This window comes from Alexandromys fortis, unplaced genomic scaffold, assembly GCF_014885135.2.
Source record: "Alexandromys fortis isolate MF-2015 unplaced genomic scaffold, M_Fortis_MF-2015_v1.1 scaffold_57, whole genome shotgun sequence".
NCBI lineage: Eukaryota > Metazoa > Chordata > Mammalia > Rodentia > Cricetidae > Alexandromys > Alexandromys fortis.
In genome coordinates, this window is record NW_026067941.1 from 5,797,795 (window position 1) to 5,820,267 (window position 22,473).

The window sequence follows — 22,473 nt, forward strand, 5'->3', positions numbered from 1 at the left end:
TGGAACACGACCCCATTACAATGATTACAAAGATGATGACCCCTTGGGGGTCACACAAGGTCTGCTCACCCCAGTATCGTAAGCATAGCCAGGAACGTTTTACTGGGGAATTTCTTTCGGCCTCTTCATTTTTCTCCTTTTTATACTTTACTTTTATTGTTGGACAAGAAGCACTCTCAGCAAATGGTCACCAGTCTGCACCCTGAGGAGAGGTGGCTGAACGGGGTGGACACTGCCTTCAGTGGCCATGAAGGCCAGCCATATTCCCAGGCTTGGCTTCTGTGGCCTGAGCCCTATGAAACCCTGTAGCTCCAGCGTTTCAGAGATGTTTCTAGTTAGCTCTGAAATGGGTGAGTCCTGTGCTGCATCAGACCAGGGGTTCTTGACTTTTGTCATCATGGGATCTTTCAAGAAGCTAAAGTTATCAAAGCCCACAGCACAGATCAGTGAGTAAGGGCACTTGCAGTTGAGCCCAGTGGACCTGAGCTGGATCCCCAGAACACATATAGTGGAAGGGGAGACTCCCACCTCAGCATTTGTGGAATATATACATGTACACACCCTTACATGGGGGCGCATTTGTGGAATATATACATGTACACACCCTTACATGGGGGCGCGCACATGCACACACACACACAGCATACACACATACACCATATACACAGATACAATAATTGTAAAATATAAACTAATGAAAGCTATAAAGCCTCTTACCAAGAAAGTTAACAAACACAGACAGCCCCAAATTTGGTGCACATTTTAGGGGTCTAGAGTCCACTGGGTAGGGTACAAGCATCCATTTGCTCTGTATGATTGCTCTAGAACTCAGGGGAGGCATAAGTGGAAGTAAGGAGGAATGGCCAGGGATGGCAGAAGGGTTATGGCAGGAGAAAGGGAAAGTTAGGAGGGATGGGGGGGGGGACACGTCAGAAGGGTTATGGCAGGAGGAAGAGAGGAAGATGAATAAAAAGGAGCCTCTTTCTACACTAAGCCTCTCTTCAGCTCTATGTCCCAGCATGGCTTTCAAGCTTAGAAGCACTTACAGAAGAGCAGTGTTTGCTCTAAGCAAAACTGGACAAAAAGAGCTGCATCTCTGGCTTTCCAAAGAATGAGATTCTCATTATCCATCACTAGAAGTTAAAGCTCCTACTATTATTTCACCTATTGGGGACTAAGAGGTAAGGAATACTGGATTTGGTGCCAACAGCTGCTCTTAAACACTACACACCTGTATGTTTCCTAAAGCGAAATCATAACTTATCCGGGTGCTCACCTGCTCTGAATGCTTGGATCTGGAAGGGTTGACTCCTGCTTTGGAGGGATATAAGGTATGGCCCAAGAAAATAAAGTAATATTACTACACACTTGTTCACTCTCAAATCTCAGCGGCACAACTGTAGCTAAGACCCAGGGGAGGTGATGCTGGATAAGTCTACCCTCATCTCCGTTCACCCATGCCTTCGATGGCAAACACCTCAAACAATTCCTATCCCATACTACCGCCTCCCACTTATAAACATGAGAGAAAACACCAGAACTTCCCAAAGATGAACTGTGGATTGTATGCCCTTTGCAAAATCCTTCTGAATGCCCTTTGCCTCTTTTCAGCAAAGAGCAGAAAAACCTGTCATGGCACAAAAGCTACAAAGGGAACTGGGTGCCAGTTGGGGGACCCGACAGTGTGTTTTTTGGTCTTACTCAACAAGATCTACCGATTGTTTCTCCCCACATTGGGTGTTAGCTTAGGTGCATTATGATCCCTTCATGTGGAAGGCCAGTAACACAGTGGAAGGAGGGTTGCCATCTTGTATTTGTTGTGTTTCTTTCTTGTGCTTTGAAAGTCTGTAGGGATGAATGGGTCTCCTAGTTAACTCCCTGCCCCCTTTCTAATTCTATTTGGTTCTTTTACTTTCTGGGAGTCCCCCAAAGGGATGTCTTTGCCATAACTCAGTCCCAAACTACCAACTCCCCATAATGAAACCCCAGACACCAAGATGGCGGAAATGTCCATGATGAATTCAGAGTCCTTCTTTTAATAGAATTATGTCTATATAGATGACTCAAATAAGCAGGTGTTCTAAGGAAGTCTATCTCCTGACAAGACAGTCCCCAAAGTGAGCAGAACAATGAATTGCAGAAGAAAGTCCAAAAACAGAGAAAAAAAATTAGCAAGGAAATCGATACACTGAAAAGGAACCACGCAGAAGTTCTGTAAGTGAAAGAATCAATTGGCTAAATAAAAGCTACATTAAATAGTGTCGGCACTAGACAAGCCTACACAGAGGAATGAATTTCAGAGACAGAGGACAGAGTAGAGACAATATGCCCAGACACAGACAAAGGAAGACAACTGATGAACGGAACAGGAAGGAACCCTGAACCCTGGAAATCTGCTTTGTGTACGAGCTTTTGGCTGAGGATCTTTTTTCAAAGCGCTGGTGTGTCCTGGCCTTCTGCTCCTCTGCTCTCTGTCTGAGGCCCTCGAGCAAGCCCCAGGGGCTGACTCCAGGCAGCGAGCCAAGGCCCAGCTGAAATCCTGCTTCATTCAGGCAGCTCTTCCTGACTCCTGAGTGGGTGTGCTCTCTCTCTCTCTCTCCTGGAAACTCCTACAGTTTAATTTCCTCTTGGAACGCTCCTCAGAATCTGCCTAATATGGTAGCAGGTACATTATGTTTTTATCAGCCCCTGATTCCTCCTCACAGGCAGGGTCTAGGGGTCACTGCTGGGTCTCCTGAGTGGGTCTCCTGAGTGGGAATCTGGTACATGATATGTGTGCAGCCTACATATGGAAGGGAAGCAAGGTTAGTGTACTGAATGTCATTAGACCACCTCCAGCTCAGGCTCTGAGCAGCAAACCGCAGGTGTGAGGCACACACCTGGTGCTTCCCTCGTCCACTAGTCCTTGTTTATGTCACCTGTCCAATCTCATTCGAATGTCAGCGCTCTCTCCCTTCCTTGTCCAATTTTTCCATGTCACTGATTGACACTTATAAGATACGGTACTAAAAAAAAATGCTAAGATATTAGTTTGAAGATGAGCCACAAAGCATTAACAACACACCTGCTTCTCTTTGGCACCATGGTTGATCTGCAGATGGAAGCTGCACTCAGTCAGGAGCTCGCACTGGTGAAATCCTGCCTCTGTCGTGTGTGCAGAGGCAACAAGTGGAACGGAGCAATCACCTCCGTGGTATTACCCCACGGGTCAGAGATGGATGCTCCATCTCTTGTATCGTCTTTTACAACTGGCTAAACAAGTCAATGGTATAAATGTTCCCTGAACATCTTCAGAGTACCAAACATAATGATAACTGCCAGACACAGAATGGATCGTGCCCTCACACAGCTCAAAATACAGAAGGGACCCAACAATCACATGGGTAATTGAAATACATGGATAACTAATAATCTCCATGCAACTAAAAAGTATTATGTTTACAGTTCATTTCTGTCCCCTAAACAATTATAATCTGGAGCTCAGTCTCTGGATCTAGCTGATGTATTAAAAACAAACTAGGAAAAATAAAAAAAAAATCCACTAATAAATATCTACTACATTTTATAGGCTACTAAATTGCAAGATCCTCTTTCACAGGACCAGGAAGATGGCTCAGTGGGTAAGGGCACTTTCGGGGAAGCCTGATGACCTGAGTCCTGAGTCCAATTCCTGGAACAGGCATGGCGGGAAGAGAGAACCAACTCCTGCCAAGTTTCCTCTGACCTCCACACATGCATGCTGTGTGCACACTCATGCTCCCCAAAATAACTAAAGTTAAAAAGAATCCTCTACAAAGTCTGACTAAGCGCCCTGTCCTCGCGCAGACCTCAGCTGTAAATAACAACAGCAACAGAGCTAAGAGCTTCCCTGCCTGCAGCCGGACACTGGGAGGCAATGAAATCTATTGTTGCACTTAATCCTCAGAACAAAACATGAAAGCCATTCTCACCCTTGTTTTACACACAGGGAAGCAAGGCTGGAAAAGTTAAAGGACCCTTCCAGAGTAAGTCGGTGTGATATAGAATTTGGAACAGGTGTGAATAGCTTCCACTAGGGTTGACACATGTATAATGTTTTTATAATCGGTTGTGTACTGTACACTTCCAATCTTCCCCTCCTGACAAATTCTGGGAGAGCAATGGACAAATGTCATTTTCTTTATATTTCTTCAGGGTCTTGAATATAAACATGAGAGCCTCCAGGCAAATGAACAGAAAGAGTGTGTAGCCTAGTAATACCAGGTAAAGGAATCCAGACACTGAAAAATCACTTCACTTCACGTGTGGCTGCCAGCACCCAAGACCATCTCCAGCACCTCCTGCTAGATGCCTTCCTGTGCAGTTCACAATGAATCAGTGCTGTCCTGTGGGCAACTGGCTCTCTTCCCTGTGTGTCAGGAAAGGTAGCTGACAGGTGGGAGAAGCCGGCAGCCCCAAGGGGAGACTCATAGGGCAACCAACTTACCACCAGTGGCTGGTTGACTACTGCAGATAGCTGCTTTTAGGGTAGCGTGTCTAACCCTGGAATGTCTCGGCCAGCATCTGACTCTAATGTCAGGATAAATTATGAACCAAATCCACAGAAGTATCACTTCAGAGGACTTAAGAAGAGAACTCATGAGGGAATAAATGGCCATTCTAAGACATTAATGGGGGGAGGGGGTATTTGTTACACAGCATACACGGCTAATGCAAAAGACACTGAAGATTAACTCCACAAATGAAGAAGGGCGGGAGATGGAGGTTCCAATGGAATTATGAGAAGAAAATAGACAAAGCAATGACAAGAACAGGAGGGAACCTTGCATGAAGGCAAGCACATCCCACAAAGGATCTCAGAGTTAGAAGAAATCTTAATAGCCATTTTGTCTGACCACTCACCCATTTAAAAAATACTAAAGTTAACTCAGGGCTTGCATGAATTTAACCTGAAATCCAGATAACTGACTTTTTTGAGCTGGCCTGCACACAGTGAGGACTGGGGACACAGCCGCTCCCCATTATCTGTGCTTCATTTTCCATGATTTTAGTTACCTACGGTCAATCACAGTCTAATGATATTACATGGGAAATTAGAGAAATATGCAGTTCATAAGTTTCAGATAACTTTTGCTGCAGTATGCTGTTACAGTAATTGACCTTTTACAATGAGGCTAAGGGAGAACATGGCACTAGTCACAACAGAGAGCACAGATTCCGCATCTGATCTGGGGACATTTCTGAAATGAACTGCACAAACTGCAGGATGGGGCAGGCACTGGGAGGAGAACACGATTTGCTGAGATGTGACGCAGTAGACATTGCTCTGAGCTTTTAAATATTGTATCTTACCCTCCAAAGCACCCGTATATCCTCGACTTAGCTAAGTTCTCTGCCTTTCTTTTTGGGTGGCATGACACCTCATCCTAATGGTGTAAGACAGGAATAACTGACAGACTCCAACAGAGGGCTAAATCCCCATGCTCCTAAACTCCCCACAACAGAGGGGAAATCAGAGCATCAGGGTGAGCTAGAGAAAGCCCACGACCAGCTTCATAGCAGCCCTTCCTTTCACTGAGCATGGAACCACACTCTTCCCCAAGCTGATGGGTGTGACTCTTACAAGAAAGAATGTATCCTAGGGAAGAATGGGAATTTTTCATACCCACAACATTCTGTGCCCCGAGAGAAAGGTGTGTTACTGGTACAAGTTAATTATTTTAGGGGCTAGTAATGAATTCCTCTGGAGCGGGGGGGGGGGGGGGCTTCCTTATGCATGTGGATATAGGCACTGGCCTTTAGCCACAGGAAGGAAGCATGAGGAAATGCGTTAGGTGGGGAGCAATCTGTAAAAGACACCTGCCACACACACATGGTATGAAAGGGAAGGCAGAAGGGGGCTCAGAGCAAAACCCAAAGAGATATCAAGTTAGTAACCACATCGTATGATGTCATCCTCCTGCGGAAAAAAGTATCACATGCTGGAATGAAAGTAGGAACAAGGTCTTTAGAGTTTACTTGAAGTACTTAAAATAGCTGGCTGTCCCTCTAAGAAAATAAAACACAGTTCAATTTTGTATGTGCGTGCGCGTGCACATGTGTGTACACATGTATGTGTATGAATGCATGCACATGTGGAAAACTGGCAAGGTAGAAAATACAGCAAATAAAGGCTTATAGAGGAATGATCCAGACATCTTAGCACCTCTGGGGTTAGAAAGGCCAGTCCTCCAACAATGACAAGCTGCAGCATTGTTTATGGGAATAGGCACGAAATGGAGACCAGCAAGGGAGTCCAAGAATATTCACCAAGATCCCATACATGTAGGGTCAGTGGAACATGCTGGAAAACAAAGAGGATGCCCCCAGAGGTTTCTCTAGATAAGAACTGTCATAAATAATCCTTTGTCAGGAAAACGATATGATCCTTTAAAACAATTAGCTAGCTTCCCATACTGCTGGTATCGACAGCTGAGAGGCCAGCTCGGTTGCACAGGGGGGCTCTGCTGCCCAAGGCCCAAGCCAAAGAGAGCAAGATGACTGAGTAACAGCAAGTTCCCTGAGAAGCAGCCTAGCAGAAAGAAGGGTATGGTGTACCTCCTGGCATTTACAGCCTTAGCACCAGGCAGTGGGTGTGTGGCTACTGAGGATGCTAACAATAACAGAGCCCACACCCCGTCTCCTCGACAAGCGAGAGTCAAAGGGGTTAAGGCCCCCCTGTGTTTCGGTGCTCTCGGTTTTTACCGTCATTGAAGTCATCGCTGGCAGCCGCATGGGTGAACGGTGACTGAGCCCGGGGCTCCTCGCTCAGGGAGTAGCTGTGCTCAGCCTGGATGAGAGGCGCTGGTGAAGTCGGAGATGGCTCTACCTCCATCGACACGCTCTTCTCTGAGAGGAAGGGGTCGTTCAGGAGCTGACCCAGGACGTTCTGGGAAAACTCATCCAGGAGCTCCGAGAAGTGCTGCAAGAAGCAGAGGAGGAAGAATTCATGCTTTCTTCATCCGATACTCAACACATACTCCAGGGCAAAGAGACGGGTGGTCACTCGCACAATTCATTTGCCTGCTTCTGTCCATCACACCACGGCAGCGGAAGCTGGAGAGATGGCTCAGCTGGCAAAGTACTGGCTATGCAGGTACCAGGCCCCGAGTCTGATCACCAGTGCATACATGAGAACACAGGCACGGTGCTGCCTGTAATGCCAGTGCTGGGAATCAGAGACCGGTGGACTCCAAAGACTGCTGGCCAGTCAGACCTAATTAAGGAGCCCCAGGTCCCTGTATGAGACACTGCCTCACAAACACAGTGAGCAGCCTCTGAGGGCACTAGGGTTGCCCTCTGGCTGTACATAGTTAGTGTTTTCAACTGATCATAACCTATCATTCCTTGTCATTCTGTGGGTTGCCTGGGTGAGGAACTGACTTCACTGAGGTGCCATGATACAGTCACACTGAGCTGCATGCTTGGCTAGGGCCTGGGCTCAGGCAGCTGGACACCTGGGCCCTCAGTCAACGAAGCTGGGTGGGGCTCCCTGACAGAAGGGTAGGAATCTTCCATAAGGAACAAAATGAAGGATGAATGACCTCGGGCTCATACATCCTTGTCTCCATGGACTCTCTGGTCAAGGCAAAAGACAAATCCAGCCCAGGCTCATGGGGTGGCACAATGCAACTCTACTTTCTGGGAGAAAAAAAGAATGGTAAAATCCACTTGCAGACGAGTGTGGAGGGATGGTGCGATTCTCTGAAGGCCATTGTTGGAACGATCAGCCACACTCTGCACGAGCAATATCACAGAGGATGGTTATAATCAGGTGCCCAACTCAAAAGTACTAGAGGCAGTGCTATAGTCTGAATCTAGAACGCGCCCACCTCCAAAGTCTATGTGTTAGTTTTGGTCCTCATCCATGTTGTCATTGGGAGGCAATAGAGCCTTTAAGAGGTGGGGCCAAGCAGGGGGTCGGATGAAACGCCCTTACAGAGGACCCTCTTTTTCACTTTTCAGCCACAACCACACACAGCCAGGTATGCTGGCTTGCCCAGAGCGCCAGCATCGGCCCGAACCAATTAGGCCAAGAGATCAATTATGCAAAGTGAGCAGTTACACAAAAGGACTCCACAGCGTTAGCCAAAGGAACCCTTCTCTCTTTGTAAGTTGACTGTACCAGGCATGTGGTACAGTAACAGTCTACTCCTTTCTGTTCTCTCCACTAGACTTTTGTTTCTCTTCCATTTAATCTTTTGAATCACGTTCCATCCTCCAGCTCTAAATCTGTTAAACTTCTCAGCCCCGGCTAAGCCATGAACATGCACTAGGAGTCATCTATGTAATACCTGGGGTCACTCTCTCCCCTGCTCCACTGGCCCACACTGAAGGACAGGAAGCCCCATTAATCCTCCCTCCATCGGAGGGATGCAGTGATGCTTTGAGGATCTGCAGAACAACACTTCTCTCAGCACGGCTGGTATGTTGGTATGAAATGGTAGATCATTTCAGTTCTGGTGTGGAGGTGGTGCAGTAGCACGTATGGGTGTAGGAGAGGCCTGGGAAAGGTTTCCCTGCCTTTTGTTGGGTATTTAGTACTTCATTGCTGACATACTGAACTACATACATTTTGTGGGGGTGGCTGTGGCGGCAGCAGTGTGTGTGTGTGTATTTGTGTATATTGTGTGTGTCTATTTGTGTATATTGTGTGTGTATGTGTGTGTTGTGATTGTGTGTGTATGTTGGGGATTGGTCTATATATATATATATATAATGGAATCTTTAACCGCATCTTGGACCTATACCCACGAGATGTCAGGAACACTCACTTTCCCCTTGGGTATGAAATCAAAAATGTCTCCCCGAACTGCCAAAAGTAAAAACGTCTCCATACTGAAGCTATCCTCACCAGCTTTAATTCTACATTCACTCCCATTTTCAGCAGGAAAATGCTTCCACTCACTGCTCTGCTGCCTCCACCACTTTGCCCTTGGACACTGACAAAGTCTTTAGAGGTTTAAATGTGTCCAGGGTGAGGAGAAAATCCACAGATGCTGCAGCTACCAAATGTCAAACTTTAGAAGGTCCAGGTCATGAAATAAATAGGAAGACAAAAAATGACCCAGGCCTCTCCAAGGCATGGCCACTTAGGATAGGGTGTCTTAAACATCTCCACACACAGAAATTATCTGGAGGACCTGAAGATGGAGATTCTGAATCACATGTATGCATGGAACACAAAAGCCTTCCTTTGCAACCAGCTGAATCCAGAGAGGAGCAGGGCAGCTGTACGGCTAAAATTTGAACCAGATTTCCTGTTATACACTAAGCTAAGGTCAGTGTATGGTTCCCTAAGCAGCCTACACTTCTGGCCTGATGAATTCACGGACTGTGAATACTATGAGGTGTTGGATGGCGTTCGCTTTGAGAACAAAATCACAGTAACGGAAAGGGAAGTAAATAATACAAACCATAAGATTCAAGAGCAAGAACTGATCAGAGCCTGCCTGTTTCCAAACCACAATTCCATCCCGAGCTACAAGGTCGACGCTGGCTGGACAGGCTGGCTCTGCTAAGCCTCTAGAACACCGTTCCATCCAGAGGCAAGGCGAAGCTGCCTAGGCTGGCCTGCTCTGCTGACACCCTGTTTTCATTTCTGGAGCAGCACTAATGAATGTTTTCATGAACATCCTCTCGATAACCAATAATAAACCTCCGGCTCTGTTTGCCCTCCTCAGGCTCCCCCTACTTTGGATGATACAGTAATTATCATGTTATGAAACAATTTAGCCCTAATGACAGGCAGCCCTGAAAATTCAGTTGTTACACCAGAACCTCCCCCTCTGGAGAAAAGGAGCTCCCCAGAAGCAAAGACCAACAGTGCCTAGCCATGCACCTTGAAATAAACAGAGGTAACCACTGAGTGGGTTCAGGGACAAAAGAGATGACGCTCAATCAGTTCTACCAGATGCCACAACCTAGCCCAGCAAAATGGTGCTGGCCATGTCTACTTGGCAACTTTGGTCTTGGGGACCTGGCAGACAGGTCAACCTCCCACGGCTGGTGAAGCGCCCAGGCCAGTATCAGCCCATCACTGATACCAGCATTATGGTCTAGTGGTCCAAAATCAGAGAAAAGAATGAAGCGGGCCTCAAAGAGGAAGACCTTCTGGACCCTTCAGATACTTTAGCAACTAACTCGAGGGTTATATAAGCGTAGTTTACGTAAGTGTAGTTCAATTGCTTCAGAGATAATAGCATCACATTTTACCTCCCTGCCTATTAATCTAGCTTTGCTAGTTTACTTTCATAGCCTGCTCCATACTCAATGATGACAGAAATCTTGTAAAGTTGCCTAGCAACCCACAGTCATCTATCACAAAGCCTTGTACTAGGGTCCTCTTATTTCTAATCGATGGGATTTCCCCCCCTTGCTTCTCCCAGGAAAGAGATATTTGAGTCTCACAATCAAGCTGCGTGGAAAGTTCTTCGAAATAGTTTAGGTGGCATGGTAGGCTTGCCTGGATCCTCTCCTACAAGAGAGACACACCTATGGATCAATGAGAACACTGTGGACTAGGATGACCAAGTACTTTGTCCAGTGTTGTGCTGTTGATGAAGCATGGAACTGAGGTTGCATGCCAAGCCTAAGTGTTTCCACATTCTGTGCCCTTTCTTCTACAGCATGCTCACTGGAATCTGCCTCTAATGCTAAGCAGACAGACTCACAGACAGTCCATCCACTAATGAGCACAACAGTCTTCCACATGAAAACTGTACAAACACACCAAGAGAGTGTTCGTTCAGTGGAGAGGTACCCAGTACTGCCTTCTGTGATCCACCAACAAAGAAGGCAGAGGTATTGTCTGGCCCCTAACATGTATTTCTGAGATAGGGTTCAGAGTCATCTGGGTTAAAACCTACCTCACAACATAACATGTTTCATCCAACTCAGTGAAGACACTGGTAACTTCTTTTAAAGATTTAAGAGTGGTGTCAAGAGCAATAATAAAGACCCACTATGGGAAAACTATTTTTTTTTTCTGGTCAAAAGGATGAAATCTCTGGGCTGGGTGGAGACCTAATCTCCCAGTTAGGCAGGTCAATGGCCAGCCTAGGAGATCAGCCCTAGAAGGCAGTTTCACCTAAGTCAAGCTAAAGTGATAGAGTAATGGTCCCTTTAAAAAGATAATGTACTTACTATTCCTTCCCAGAATTCTACCCCTGCCTAGCACGGCATCTTACCGGGCTGTGGCCCTGTGGCTTCTGAGATCATCCCATGTTTCTGATTTATTCAGAAAAGCATAGTATTTCCTTCTCTTTGTCCTACCTCTGTTCTAAGCACGCTTTCTCTGGTACCTTGGGCTTCTTCACTCTTTCCCAAAAGCTCTCCTTCCAAACTTATGGTTGTCTGTCTACCATGTAGCTGGCTGAGCTCCATGCCAGCTGAAGTCAAACAGCACGGCTTTTTGTCCTTCTCCAGAAGTGGCCACACATGTGACTATGATCTAAAAGCTATTGTAGTGGAGACAGGAGGATGGCTGGGCTTGCTAGCCACCAGCCTAGCTCCAGGTTCAGTGAGAAACCCTGTCTCAAGGGAACAAAACAGAGAATGATAGAGAGGGGACCCCCAATGTCCTCTTGTGGTCTCAATGCATGCACAGGTGTGTATACTCTCACATACCTATACATACACCACATACATTCACACACACCCCATACACAAACACAATGTAGGTGAACTAATGCTAATAACTGCTCCAAGATCTGAAGGCATGAAGGTCGGGAAGAAGAAATGAGATAGAAGGAAACTGAAGGGATTATAATGAGTTCAAATAACTGGTACACAGACTTCCGATTCTATTCCTCAAAGCACTCACCCCCGAGGCCACTCATCCAGTGTGGCTTTATATACAGCTCTCTGGACAAGGCACTGGGCCAGGTGAGGGGGTAGGCAGGAAGAGGGAAAATAATTAGTCTCACGTACAGATGGATCTGCCGCCCACAGTCCTGGGTGCTAACAGCCTAACAAGAAGAGAGCAGACTGGGACTTCGCAGCTGTCAACCTATCACCTATGTGAAGCGCTCTCTCTCTCTCTCTCTCTCTCTCTCTCTCTCTCTCTCTCTCTCTCTGTGTGTGTGTGTGTGTGTGTGTTTGCTTTGATTCAAGGACCTACTGAACAAACTCATGCATGCGCTAGACCATCTTGCCTGGGACACACCCACAGCCACAGCCACACAAACCCTACTTACCCAGGCTTGCCCACCCCTGAAGTCTGTCCCAGATAGAAGGGCATTCCATGCACTACGGCTAAGCCCTGCCAACAGAGATAATAGTAATCACTCACAAATACTGGCAGGCCATGGTTAGCAACCTATTTGGCTAGAGCACTCTATAATTTTCTAAAATGTTGCATGCAACATGAAATGAGACTATATAAGCTTTCTACCCCGGAGGAGAAGGGAAAAGGCCCTCTCCTGTTGTGGGCTTGCTTGTTTTCGTTGTTGTTGTGGGGGGTTGTTTTGTTTTTGTTTTTGCCCCTGTAGCCTCTACCCTAGGGGCAGTGAAGCAGGTAAAGGGGTTCAGATAGAGGAACCCCAGGGCCAGCCATCAGAAGCCCCCAATTTGTACTCGTTAAGTGTCCTATTCTCTGGGTCTGTGGTCTGGGAGTTAGGGCTGCCTTCGCTGTGGGCCCCTGTCTGAAAAAAAATTGCACTTGGACAGGAAAAAAAAGAAGGCTTTGTACTTCAAATATCAAAACTCACAGCTAGGAGCCTTACACACACAGCACAGCATGCCCAAGGACGGAGCCATGGAAGTGGGGAATGTGGCGGGGCAAGCTGACAAAAAAAAAAAAAAAAAAAAAGATTCAGAGGACACGCCTTAAACTGACTTTAGAAACAGAGACCTCTTTCCAGCAAAACAGTCCTGGGCTGGGATAGGAGGGGCTGTCTGCAGGCGCTGGAGACCACCAGCCTGCTCTCCCTGTCCCCTCCCCCAGAGGTCTTAGACCTGAGAGGTTCTGACTCAGGAATCTTTATACACAACCAGAGGCAAGAAGGCAACATTCAAAGCTACAAGCCAAAAAGAAAGAAAAAAAGGCTGATGAGTCAAATCCCGTTACTGCCCAATTTGTTTTTGCCACTAAACTTTAGGTAATTGAAGATGTCTCTAAATTAAAAAAATAAAAGGGGCCAAGCCTTGGAGCTCGTTTTATTATTAAAGGGGTTGGGGGTGGATGTATTTTGGGGGGGCTGGTTTTACATTGGTAAATGCCATTTGTTTTATTGAAATCTAACTAGTAGTAACAAAAACTGTCTCAAGTCTTATTGTAAGACATATACACTGAAGAATGTCCTATCTAGGTGTGCTTTTCTTTGTAGCTAAAACAATGTAATAGAATTAATCAAATTATAAAGGCATGGGTGGATTCTATCTAGGAGAGCAACTATGATTCCACAGGTAGGTGCAACCCACAGTTTATACACAGAGTTACCCTGCAGGAGAGGGGACAGGGACACACCAGGATTAAAGAATAGTTAACTCCTGTGCATGCTCCTGTCCTGCTGACCTATGTCCACACACATTTTTCCACACTCCCGGAATGCACAACGCTGAGGGAAGTCTAGCATGCACTGCTAACTCTCCGGTGAAGGGTGTGTCCACGCTCATTGGCTGTAACACATGGGTCACTCCGACCCAGATGATGATCATGAATATAGCTGTCTGGGAAATCTTTAGGGTTTCTTGTTCAGTTTTGCTGTAAACCTCAAAACACTTTTCAAGGTTTCTTGTCACCACTTATTAATCTAAATGTAAATTTTTACAGATGCTATTTGTCTGACGTCGTGCACCAGAAAGAGCAGCTTTTTAAACTGTGTAACTTTCCATCATTAAAAGAAGATACTGTGAACTTTTACCAAATGTAGCCTGACCCTTAATGGCCCACAGCAGGCCTTCTTGAGTTTGCTTTATGGAAAATGGACTGTTTCCTTTGAAGACTGTCTACACTTAGTGTACACATACACACGCACACACACGCACACACACGCACACGGCATGCATGTAAAAGTTCATAACTTTAAGGGAGGACTAGCCCATGGATGGCCACTAGGACTCCGAGGGTTCCATTCAGCTAGCACAAACAAGTTACATCTGCTTTCTGCTTGCATCACTGACATCTATAGCTGCAAATGACCCCAAAATGTGTTTCTGGGTGATTTTTGAACCCCAACAAGCCTGGAAGTCTGACAAAGAGCCTTTCCCACTACCCGGGGTAACCATCTGATCCCCCATAGAGGCTAGCAAGAAGTTACAGCAATGTTTTCCCTCCCTGCTCAATGTGTGGTGTTTTTCAGAGTACAGACTGCTTCCGCACTTGCTGTAACTATCTTCACAAGACTAGCATAGGCCAGAGGGTGGAGACTGGAATCCGCAGGAGCAAGGCAGGATTCCTAGTCTCTAGCTTGCTTTCCAACACTGTTGTCCACTTCCACACCTCCACTAGAGAGCTAGTAACTCAGATTCCTAGTTGAAAAGAAATGCTTTTAGAATTTTTTTTTTTTTGAGACACAGTTTCTCTGTGTAGCAGTCCTAGCTCTCCTAGAACTTGTAGACCAGGCTGGCCTCGAACTCACAGAGATCTGCCTACCTCTGTCTCCCGAGTGCTGGGATTAAAGGCGTGCATCACCATCACCTGGCTATGCTTTTAGAATTTTAACTTGGGCCCCATCTGCAGAACCATCTCTTTGCGGTAACAGAGAAAACCCTTAGCATCTTTTTAGGGCAGTGACAGAGGTGGGCTCTTTGGTTTGTTTTGAGCGTATGAGTTCTTCTCTTCTTCTTCTTCTTCTACCTTAGCAGGCAGCTGAATCTCACAGTCAAATGAAAGTCATTCATAACCATGATAGACAGAGCTAACCACTCAATGCTAAAGCATGAAGTCTGCATTTCTACTCTCTCCAGCCATAAAGGGGAGATAGGGAGACTCGAGGTATGAAGAACAGCTGTCTTCATGGCCAGCCCCTCCTTCTTCCCTTTCTCTTCTTCCAAGGCAAGGTTCAGATGAGTCACCTCCACTCTTAGACGGGAGTGCTGACAGCAAAGGGTCCCGTGCCTGGTCTTCCCTACACACCACAGCCTGGAAAACGTGCATTCTTAACTCTACCACACTTAGAAAACAGACTCCAACACAGCTCAGTCTAAACCCAACTTACCCACAGGTTAGGTTAAAATGGATTTAAATTTCTGATTTACCATCTTCTCTTCCTGGTTCCTGTTTGTCCCTTGTTGATTGATAGCCCTTCTTGAGCTCTTTACATGGTCATGGAGTATGCAAATGTGGAAAGTATTCTGCTCGATCTCTTCTAGAAATCTTTCCCCTTCCCCACGGAAGCTTTTAGGTTCCTTCATTCTTCAACAGAAAGTATACCCACCTATCCTCAGCTACTATCTTCGGTTGCCAACCTTTGGGCTTTGTCCCAACAGTGCAGGGTGTTCCCTCATATCCTTCAGTGAAGACACTGTTAAGATACTCGTTCCCAGTATCTTGAGTCCACTCTGAATGACGAACATCCGCCATTCCTGAAACACTTGTGGGTGATAACATGGAACCAAAGTCAGAGAAGCGCTGGAAATCAGTAGTAGCCTGATCAGTCCAACTTGAGAAAACCAAAGGCCGAAAGTGGTATATGAATCAGAGTCAAGGGTTGATCAAACACAAGGCTCCATAAACGAGGGAGGGAAGAGGTTCCCAGAGTTGCCCCCTGACCCTCCACGGCTGCTGCCACGTGGAATCTTCAGAACAGGATATATACTTTGCTATTCAATCTCACCTTTAAGGGAAGACCTAATGCCAAAGATGTCAGGTATGACGAGGTAAAGAGGTCATGAAGTTTGTACACTTCACAGACTCTGGGTTTTATTTATGAGCCAACTATGTCACAGGGCGGGGGCGTTTCAGACGTACAAGGTACCGTCTTGTTTAACCTCCCAGGGAGTGGCTCACTGCCAGAAGCAGCTCCATCACCCTAGATAAGAGCAATAGGAATCCCACAGGTTCTGGCTCTCAGCCATGCAGTCTCTTGGTCAGACTTTATGAGCACGCCCCACCTCTCTGGAATGATAGTGACTACCGCACAGTAGGGGACCTTAGCCAAGTGGAGCTATGTCTCACTCAGTGGATTCACACACACGCTACAGGTTCTCCATCTGCAAACCATGGACCCAATAACCTTGGACCGAAACCAAAAATGTTCGGAAACAAAACAAAAACCAAACAACCATTTCTGTAATGAACATTAACAGACTTCTTTTCTTGTCATTATTACCTAAAAAACACAGTGAACATCTATTTACATAGCCTTATTCTGTAAATTATTTAGAAAATTTAAACTACATGAGATGATGTGTGTAGGTTTATGCAAATATTAAGTCATTATGCCAAAGACTTAAATGTCTACAGATTTTGTTAATCACAGAAGAAGGAGGGCGCTCTTTAGATCCTGAGAGATGGCTGGTTTTTGTTTGCCTGTTTGGTTTTGGTTTTTCGAGATAGGGTTTCTCTTTGTAACAGCACTGCTGTCCTGGAACTCACTCTGTAAACCAGGCTGACCTAGAAGTCACAGAGATCTGCCTGCCTCTGCCTTGCGCATGCTGGGATTAATGGTGTACGCCACCACTGCCTGGCGATGGCTGTATTTTTAAGTCAGTTCTATTATTATTAGCATCTGACCTCGGCCAAATCATCTGCACTTTCTATCTCATCTGAAAATCAGAAATACAATCTGCCTTTCAGAATTGTAATGACAACACATTCAATATGTACATGTTTTAGGCGTGACATAGTAAAAGGATATTGGCCGAGGAACCCATATGAACATGAAAGCTATGCCCCAATTGCTAGATGGTAATTTCTTATCTCCATCTTGGCTGGCTGGTGAGCAATGGCAAAAACTTAGAACACAATAGCCCCTGGCTGCCCGCTCCTATATTCAGATGCTTTAATGGACTTACGCCAACTGAGATAACAAGCCCTTTCCCACCTCCAAAAGCTTCTAGAACACAAAGGCTGAGCAGCCTGCTCAGGCCAGAATATCCCGGAGCAGTGGAGAGTGACAAGCCTCCTGTAAGTCCCTGCTATCCTGCCCTGCCAGCCTCAGGAGAAACAGCTAATGGTACATTTGCCAGAGATGTAAACACTTCAGGTGAAGCTCTAGGGACTCCCTGTCTCCTCTCGAACATGCGGTGTTATGTTTCTCTGGTCCCTTAGGGCAGCCCCTTTCACGTAATGTGAGCTTAGTGAGGTTTGCTGCTTTACTGTTGCCATTTTCATTACACGCTAAAGCTGGGACACGATACCAAGCACTTCTCTCACCTGTCCATAGAGCAGTAACACTATAAAAATGATCAAGTTCACTAATTGATAATATCATCTTTTTCGTAGTGAACTCACACCAGCATCCTGTTTGCCCATCTTACTTAGCAAGGGTTTCGATGTTTAGATCATTAATTTATTTTTGAAATTAACTTCTTTATGTAAAAAGTTATTATGGGTTCAAACTCATTAAGTGTTCAAAATGACCTTGAACTCCTGCTCTTCCTGCCTCCGCCTCCCAGGAGCTAGAATTATAGACATGCATGCAGGCACACATGCATGTACACACATAAACACACATATACACACAAAATTATGCAGTGATCGTACTCACCATTTTGTGCATGCTAGGTGTCAAACCACGGCTTTGTACCTGTGAGGTAAGCACACCATCAACTAAGCCACATCCCTGGCTGCCAGTTCATCAGTTTATAATGGATATCTTTTCTTTTCCTTTTCTGCAAGTGGCCCACACCTCCACTCTCAAATCCTCTCTCACACTCCCTATGACTGCTTCCTCATAAACCAACTTTGAGCACATCCGTGGTATTCTTTGATGCTCTTCTAGCCAAAAATCATAATTTTGTTTTGTTTTGTTTTTTTGAGACAGAGTTTCTCTGTAGCTTTGGAGCCTGTCCTAGAACTAGCTCTTGTAGACCAGGCTGGCCTCCATCTCACAGAGATCTGCCTGCCTCTGCCTCCTGAGTGCTGGGATTAAAGGTATGTGCCATCACCACCCAGCTCAGAAATCATAATTGTATGCAAATTTCCCACCCATGGGATAATTTTCCCTTTATTTTTACTTTATGTATGGGTGTTTTACCTTCATGTATGTCTATATATTGCATACACACCCAGGGTGGCCAGAAGAGGGCCTCAGATTCCCCTGGGACTGAAGTTACAGATGGTCCTAAGTTGCCCTGTGGATGCTGGAAATGGAATCAAGGCCCTCTGGAAGAGCAGTCAGTCCTCCTAAGTGCTGAACTATCGTTCCAGTCCACACCTCAGACTTTTTTTTTTGTTTGTTTTGTTTTTTTTTTTGTTGTTTTTGTTTTTTCGAGACGCACCTCAGACTTTTATAAAGGAACTGGCCAGTGCTAAGCGGCATTCCTGTTTTGGTGAAACTGCTGACCAAAAAGACCCAAATGACTTAAATTAATCATTATGAAGCCTGGGAAATATCCTCATTGGGTCACTGGGAACCCATGACAGGGCCCAAAACAAAAGGAGTGACCTGCAACAGCTTGACAGACAGGATCATGACCACACCCAGTTTCTTTAGTCTGATTCTAAGCAGCAGAGGTCACGTTGCTGTCTTTCAAAGAAAGAACAAAATGGAACCCTGGGATCTTAGCAGGTTGTTATAAGAACATCCAAACTAAAAATATTCTGTTGAGTCTCCCTGGAAAACATATGTAAACACCACATGTTAAAACTTGCTGCCAAACAGCGTACTTGAGGTGTGTGCTCTTGTGTGTGCTCTTGTGTGTGTGTGTGTGTGTGTGTGTGTGTGTGTGTGTGATCGTCATCGCCAAGGCCTTCCCTCTCCCTTCCTACACTGAAGACAACAGAGGGTGCTGCTTCTGTGTATTGTTCATGCCTAAACAATGGTGGAAAACTGCTCACTGCGGCATGATGGGAGAGCGGCCTACTGCTCATAAAACATTCGTCTCCCCCACCGTGCAGCTGGTGGCCTTAAGGAGCGCATGTGGCTTGAATGGGATCATGATGCAATGCCTTGGTGGGAATACTTAGAAATATTAAATAATATTGTAGAAAGGCGAAGCTTCACTAATAAATTCCGAGAAGCCGGCTGTGTCCTGGAAAGAACGGCTCATTGGGAACCTAAGGGTTTTAGTTTTAGACATATTGTCACTACCTGATTCTGTAACCGCAGATGAATCCTTAAACCTTTCTAGGTCTCTTTTCTCAGATTATAAAATAAAGGGTGGACCTGGTCTCTCATGGCCTCCTGACATTCAGAAGGCAGTAGTGATGTGGTTGGCCTCAGTTTCCCCTTACACCTAAGGGAATATATAGCCTGAAAACAAGTCTTAAGCCTGAGTCAGTGTTCCATTCTTTGGCCTTTTCTGGGCCTCTTGGCAGAGAATTTGCTCCCCTGAGGACAGCTGAGCTAACAGCTGGAGAGTACTGGCCTATTTCCACCCTTCCCACAGCTGGCCTCAGAGACAAACAACCAGAAAGGCGTTTATCAACAAAACAAAACCATGACTCAACTTTTACAGGCCAAGTATAGATGAAGACTTAAAAGCCCTGTACTACTTTTCCCTGATCTACAAAAGCCATGATCTCCCTAGCCTTGGCTCTGAATAAATACCTCAGAGGGAAAAAGAGAGGCAGGACAATTTATTCCAGAACAATCCAATCCCATGGTTTCATGCTTTCTACACCACTCCTCAGAAGAACTTTCTGAAGTTGCATGAGGTACTCAATCAGGCCATGCTGTAAATGGCTGTCCATGCATCAGGACTAGCCTACACACAATAGAGCTTCAGGGCACAACATGTAAGTGGAGTCCCCTTTCTCATCATGGTGACAACCAAACATGTCACCATATAGTCCAAATAGTCAAAAAGGTATACTGTCACAATGGAGACCCTGGGCCGGGGGTGTTGCTCAGTTGGCAGAGCTCTTAGCTAGCATGCCTCAAGTCCTGGGCTTAATCTCCAGCATCACATGAAACTGGGTACCACACACTGGTAACCCTAGCACCCAGGAAGCTGAGGTAGGAGGATCAAAACTTCAGGGTCATCCTTTTCTCCACAGAGAATTTGAGGCAAACCTAGTGTACGTGGGACCAAGTCTAAAAAAAATAAAAAAAAGATTGATATATGAGCTGATGACTGCATGTTCCGCCCTTCCTGATGTCCCACTAGAATCCATGTGCCCCATGCCTCCATGCCCTTCTCATCGGCAAAGTCAGGCTTTCAGCTAAGCCTTAAAGTCAAGGCACTACCACGATCCTTTGCTCACCTTTGTGTAAGCAGATTTCTGCCCCTGCAGCCCATTCAGAAGGAAAAACGGAAGACAAGGCCCAGTTCACTGAGTCCATACACAGAGCCTGTGTGTGGAACCAAGGTGCAGCTGGACCACCCCGCCGCTTCGTGACGTCTGCCACGCACGGTCAAGTTGGGAGACTGTGGCAGTGTTAATACCCCTAGATTCAACAAAGTGGTTTGTTTATTGGGGCTGCTAACTCACAAAAGAGGCATTTAAAACCGCTGCAAGGAGCCTGGGGAACTGAGCAGGGGAAAGGCAAATTCAGCAGGAGTTTGGCCTTTGCGAGCAGCAGGCTCGCTGTACCAACGAGCTTTGGGCAGTGGATCAACACGCAGGACCGCAGCCACCGAGATGGGTCTCCTCACTCCTCACGGAGCCGATCATCCTGCACCACCACCAACCTCCTGTGAAACAGAAAGGGCCCCGAGAAGACTGCTGAAATAACTTAAGGCGTATCTACATAACGGTTTATGATGCTGCGGCAGAAATCCACTTGCTAACACATTTTAAAAAGCTCTAACATACATATGCATTGAAAAACCTGGGATTCCCGTAGTTTCTCAATGATAGGAGAGCAAGCTGCTTACAAAATGCCGGGAAGTAGGGATAAACAGGCAGAGAAATGGCGAAGTAAGGGAGAGTACCTACGGAGGAAACCAGATACGCGATTTTCCTGGGCTACGTTTTCTGCAACAAAAATTTTCAAGTTTGTGATGGCAGAGTAAAAACAAAACAAAACAGCTTTCCCGCCTTGAAAACAGACTCCATTTAAAAGAATTAAGTGAAACCTGGTTTAAAAGGTCCTCAGGAAGCAAAGGACAGTGAGGATACCTGACTAGGCAGTGTCTTCTGTTCGGGGGGCAGATACTGGATATTCCATTTATTTATTTATTTGTTTGTTTGTTTCTGCTAAATAAGTAAATAAAGAGCCCACTGGGCACCGTTGATTTAAAATACAGTTTGCACAGCAGTAACACCCCACATCACCAAACGTCTCTCTACTCCCACTGTTAAGTGGCCAGAAATCTCCCCTTCACTCTCTCCCCCACATGAGTAGCAATTAGGACTTGTGACCTCTGAGCTGTTCTGGTGAGAGGACAGGCCTGCAGGCAGCTCCAGTCAGAAGCTCTTCACAAGAGACTCCCAGGCCCTGCCACAGACCCTTTCCTTGACAGCTACTCACCAGGTAGGCTCCAGGGGGCGCCACCAGGGCTCCCAGCATCATTCTATCATGGACTTCTTGTGTAAATCCAAGTCTCCATCCTGAATTGCTTCAGTTAAGCTCAGATTTCTGAGCTATATTTAGGGTGACTTGTGGCCACCAGCAACAAATAGTTAAAAGCATAGTTCTGATCCTACCATCCAAATACCTACCCACTGCTGCCAGCAAGGGCACCACACAGACCCTGGCCACTCACTGGAACTCACCTACTGCGGTGAGCCAGATTCCAAGCTGATCCCAGGTCTCTGCTCCCTGTTCTCTGGGTAGTAAGTCTCTGCCCTAGAGTGCAGTCTCTGCCGTAAGAGTAGGGTAGACAAAGGAGGCTATCATGAGGGCTGTTTTACAGATGTAATTGAGGTTCTGATTTGGTTGACTGAGTTCATTAAATGGGAGGCCAGCCTGTCTACCTGTGTGGTTAGTTTTAATCTTGACATGAGTTAGAATTATCTGAAAGGAGAGAGCTTCAACTAAGAAAATGCCTCCATAAGATCCGGCTATAGGACTTTCTCTTAACTAGTGATCCATGAGGACAGCCCATTGTGGTTCTGTCGCTGGGTTCAATAAGAAAGCAGGCTGAGCCATGCTGATCGAGCTAAGTAAGTAGCACCCATCCATGGCCTCTGCATCGGTTCCTCCCTTTAGGTTCCGGCCCTGGTCAAGTTCCTGTCCTGGTGTCCTTCAGTGATGGACCACAGTGTGGAAGTATAAGCAAGAAACCCGTCTTCCTCAGCTTGCTTTGGTCACGGTCTTTCATCGCAGCAATAGTAACCCTAACTGGGACACTAGGGCTGTCCTAACCAGAAAGTTCTTTTTAAAATGTCTTCAACTAAGGAGACTTCCCTCCTGCTGATCTGGAAAAGGCAGGCCAACTACCCCAAAATATACACGAAAG

General features: G+C 46.1%; 1 protein-coding gene and 1 long non-coding RNA gene across 4 annotated transcripts in view; one reads left to right on the forward strand and one right to left on the reverse strand.

The window, feature by feature from the left end:
- Window positions 1-22,473, forward strand: part of LOC126505265 (uncharacterized) — a 420,992-nt gene that overhangs the window by 216,237 nt on the left and 182,282 nt on the right. The window lies entirely within an intron of this gene.
- The window catches only part of Creb3l2 (cAMP responsive element binding protein 3 like 2), a 114,095-nt gene that overhangs the window by 41,288 nt on the left and 50,334 nt on the right, over window positions 1-22,473 (reverse strand). Inside the window, exons 1-2 of one of the 3 annotated variants that reach the window (XM_050148038.1) lie at window positions 15,220-15,357; window positions 6,724-6,940 (exon numbers count right to left, since the gene is read on the reverse strand). The exons of 1 other annotated variant lie outside the window; for it this stretch is intronic. In XM_050148038.1, the coding sequence (XP_050003995.1) occupies window positions 6,724-6,940; window positions 15,220-15,222 (220 nt within the window). In that variant the 5' untranslated portion in view covers window positions 15,223-15,357. Of the gene's footprint in view, window positions 1-6,723; window positions 6,941-15,219; window positions 15,358-22,473 lie in introns of those variants that run through there. One more of the 3 variants, XM_050148039.1, reaches the window with a different exon arrangement.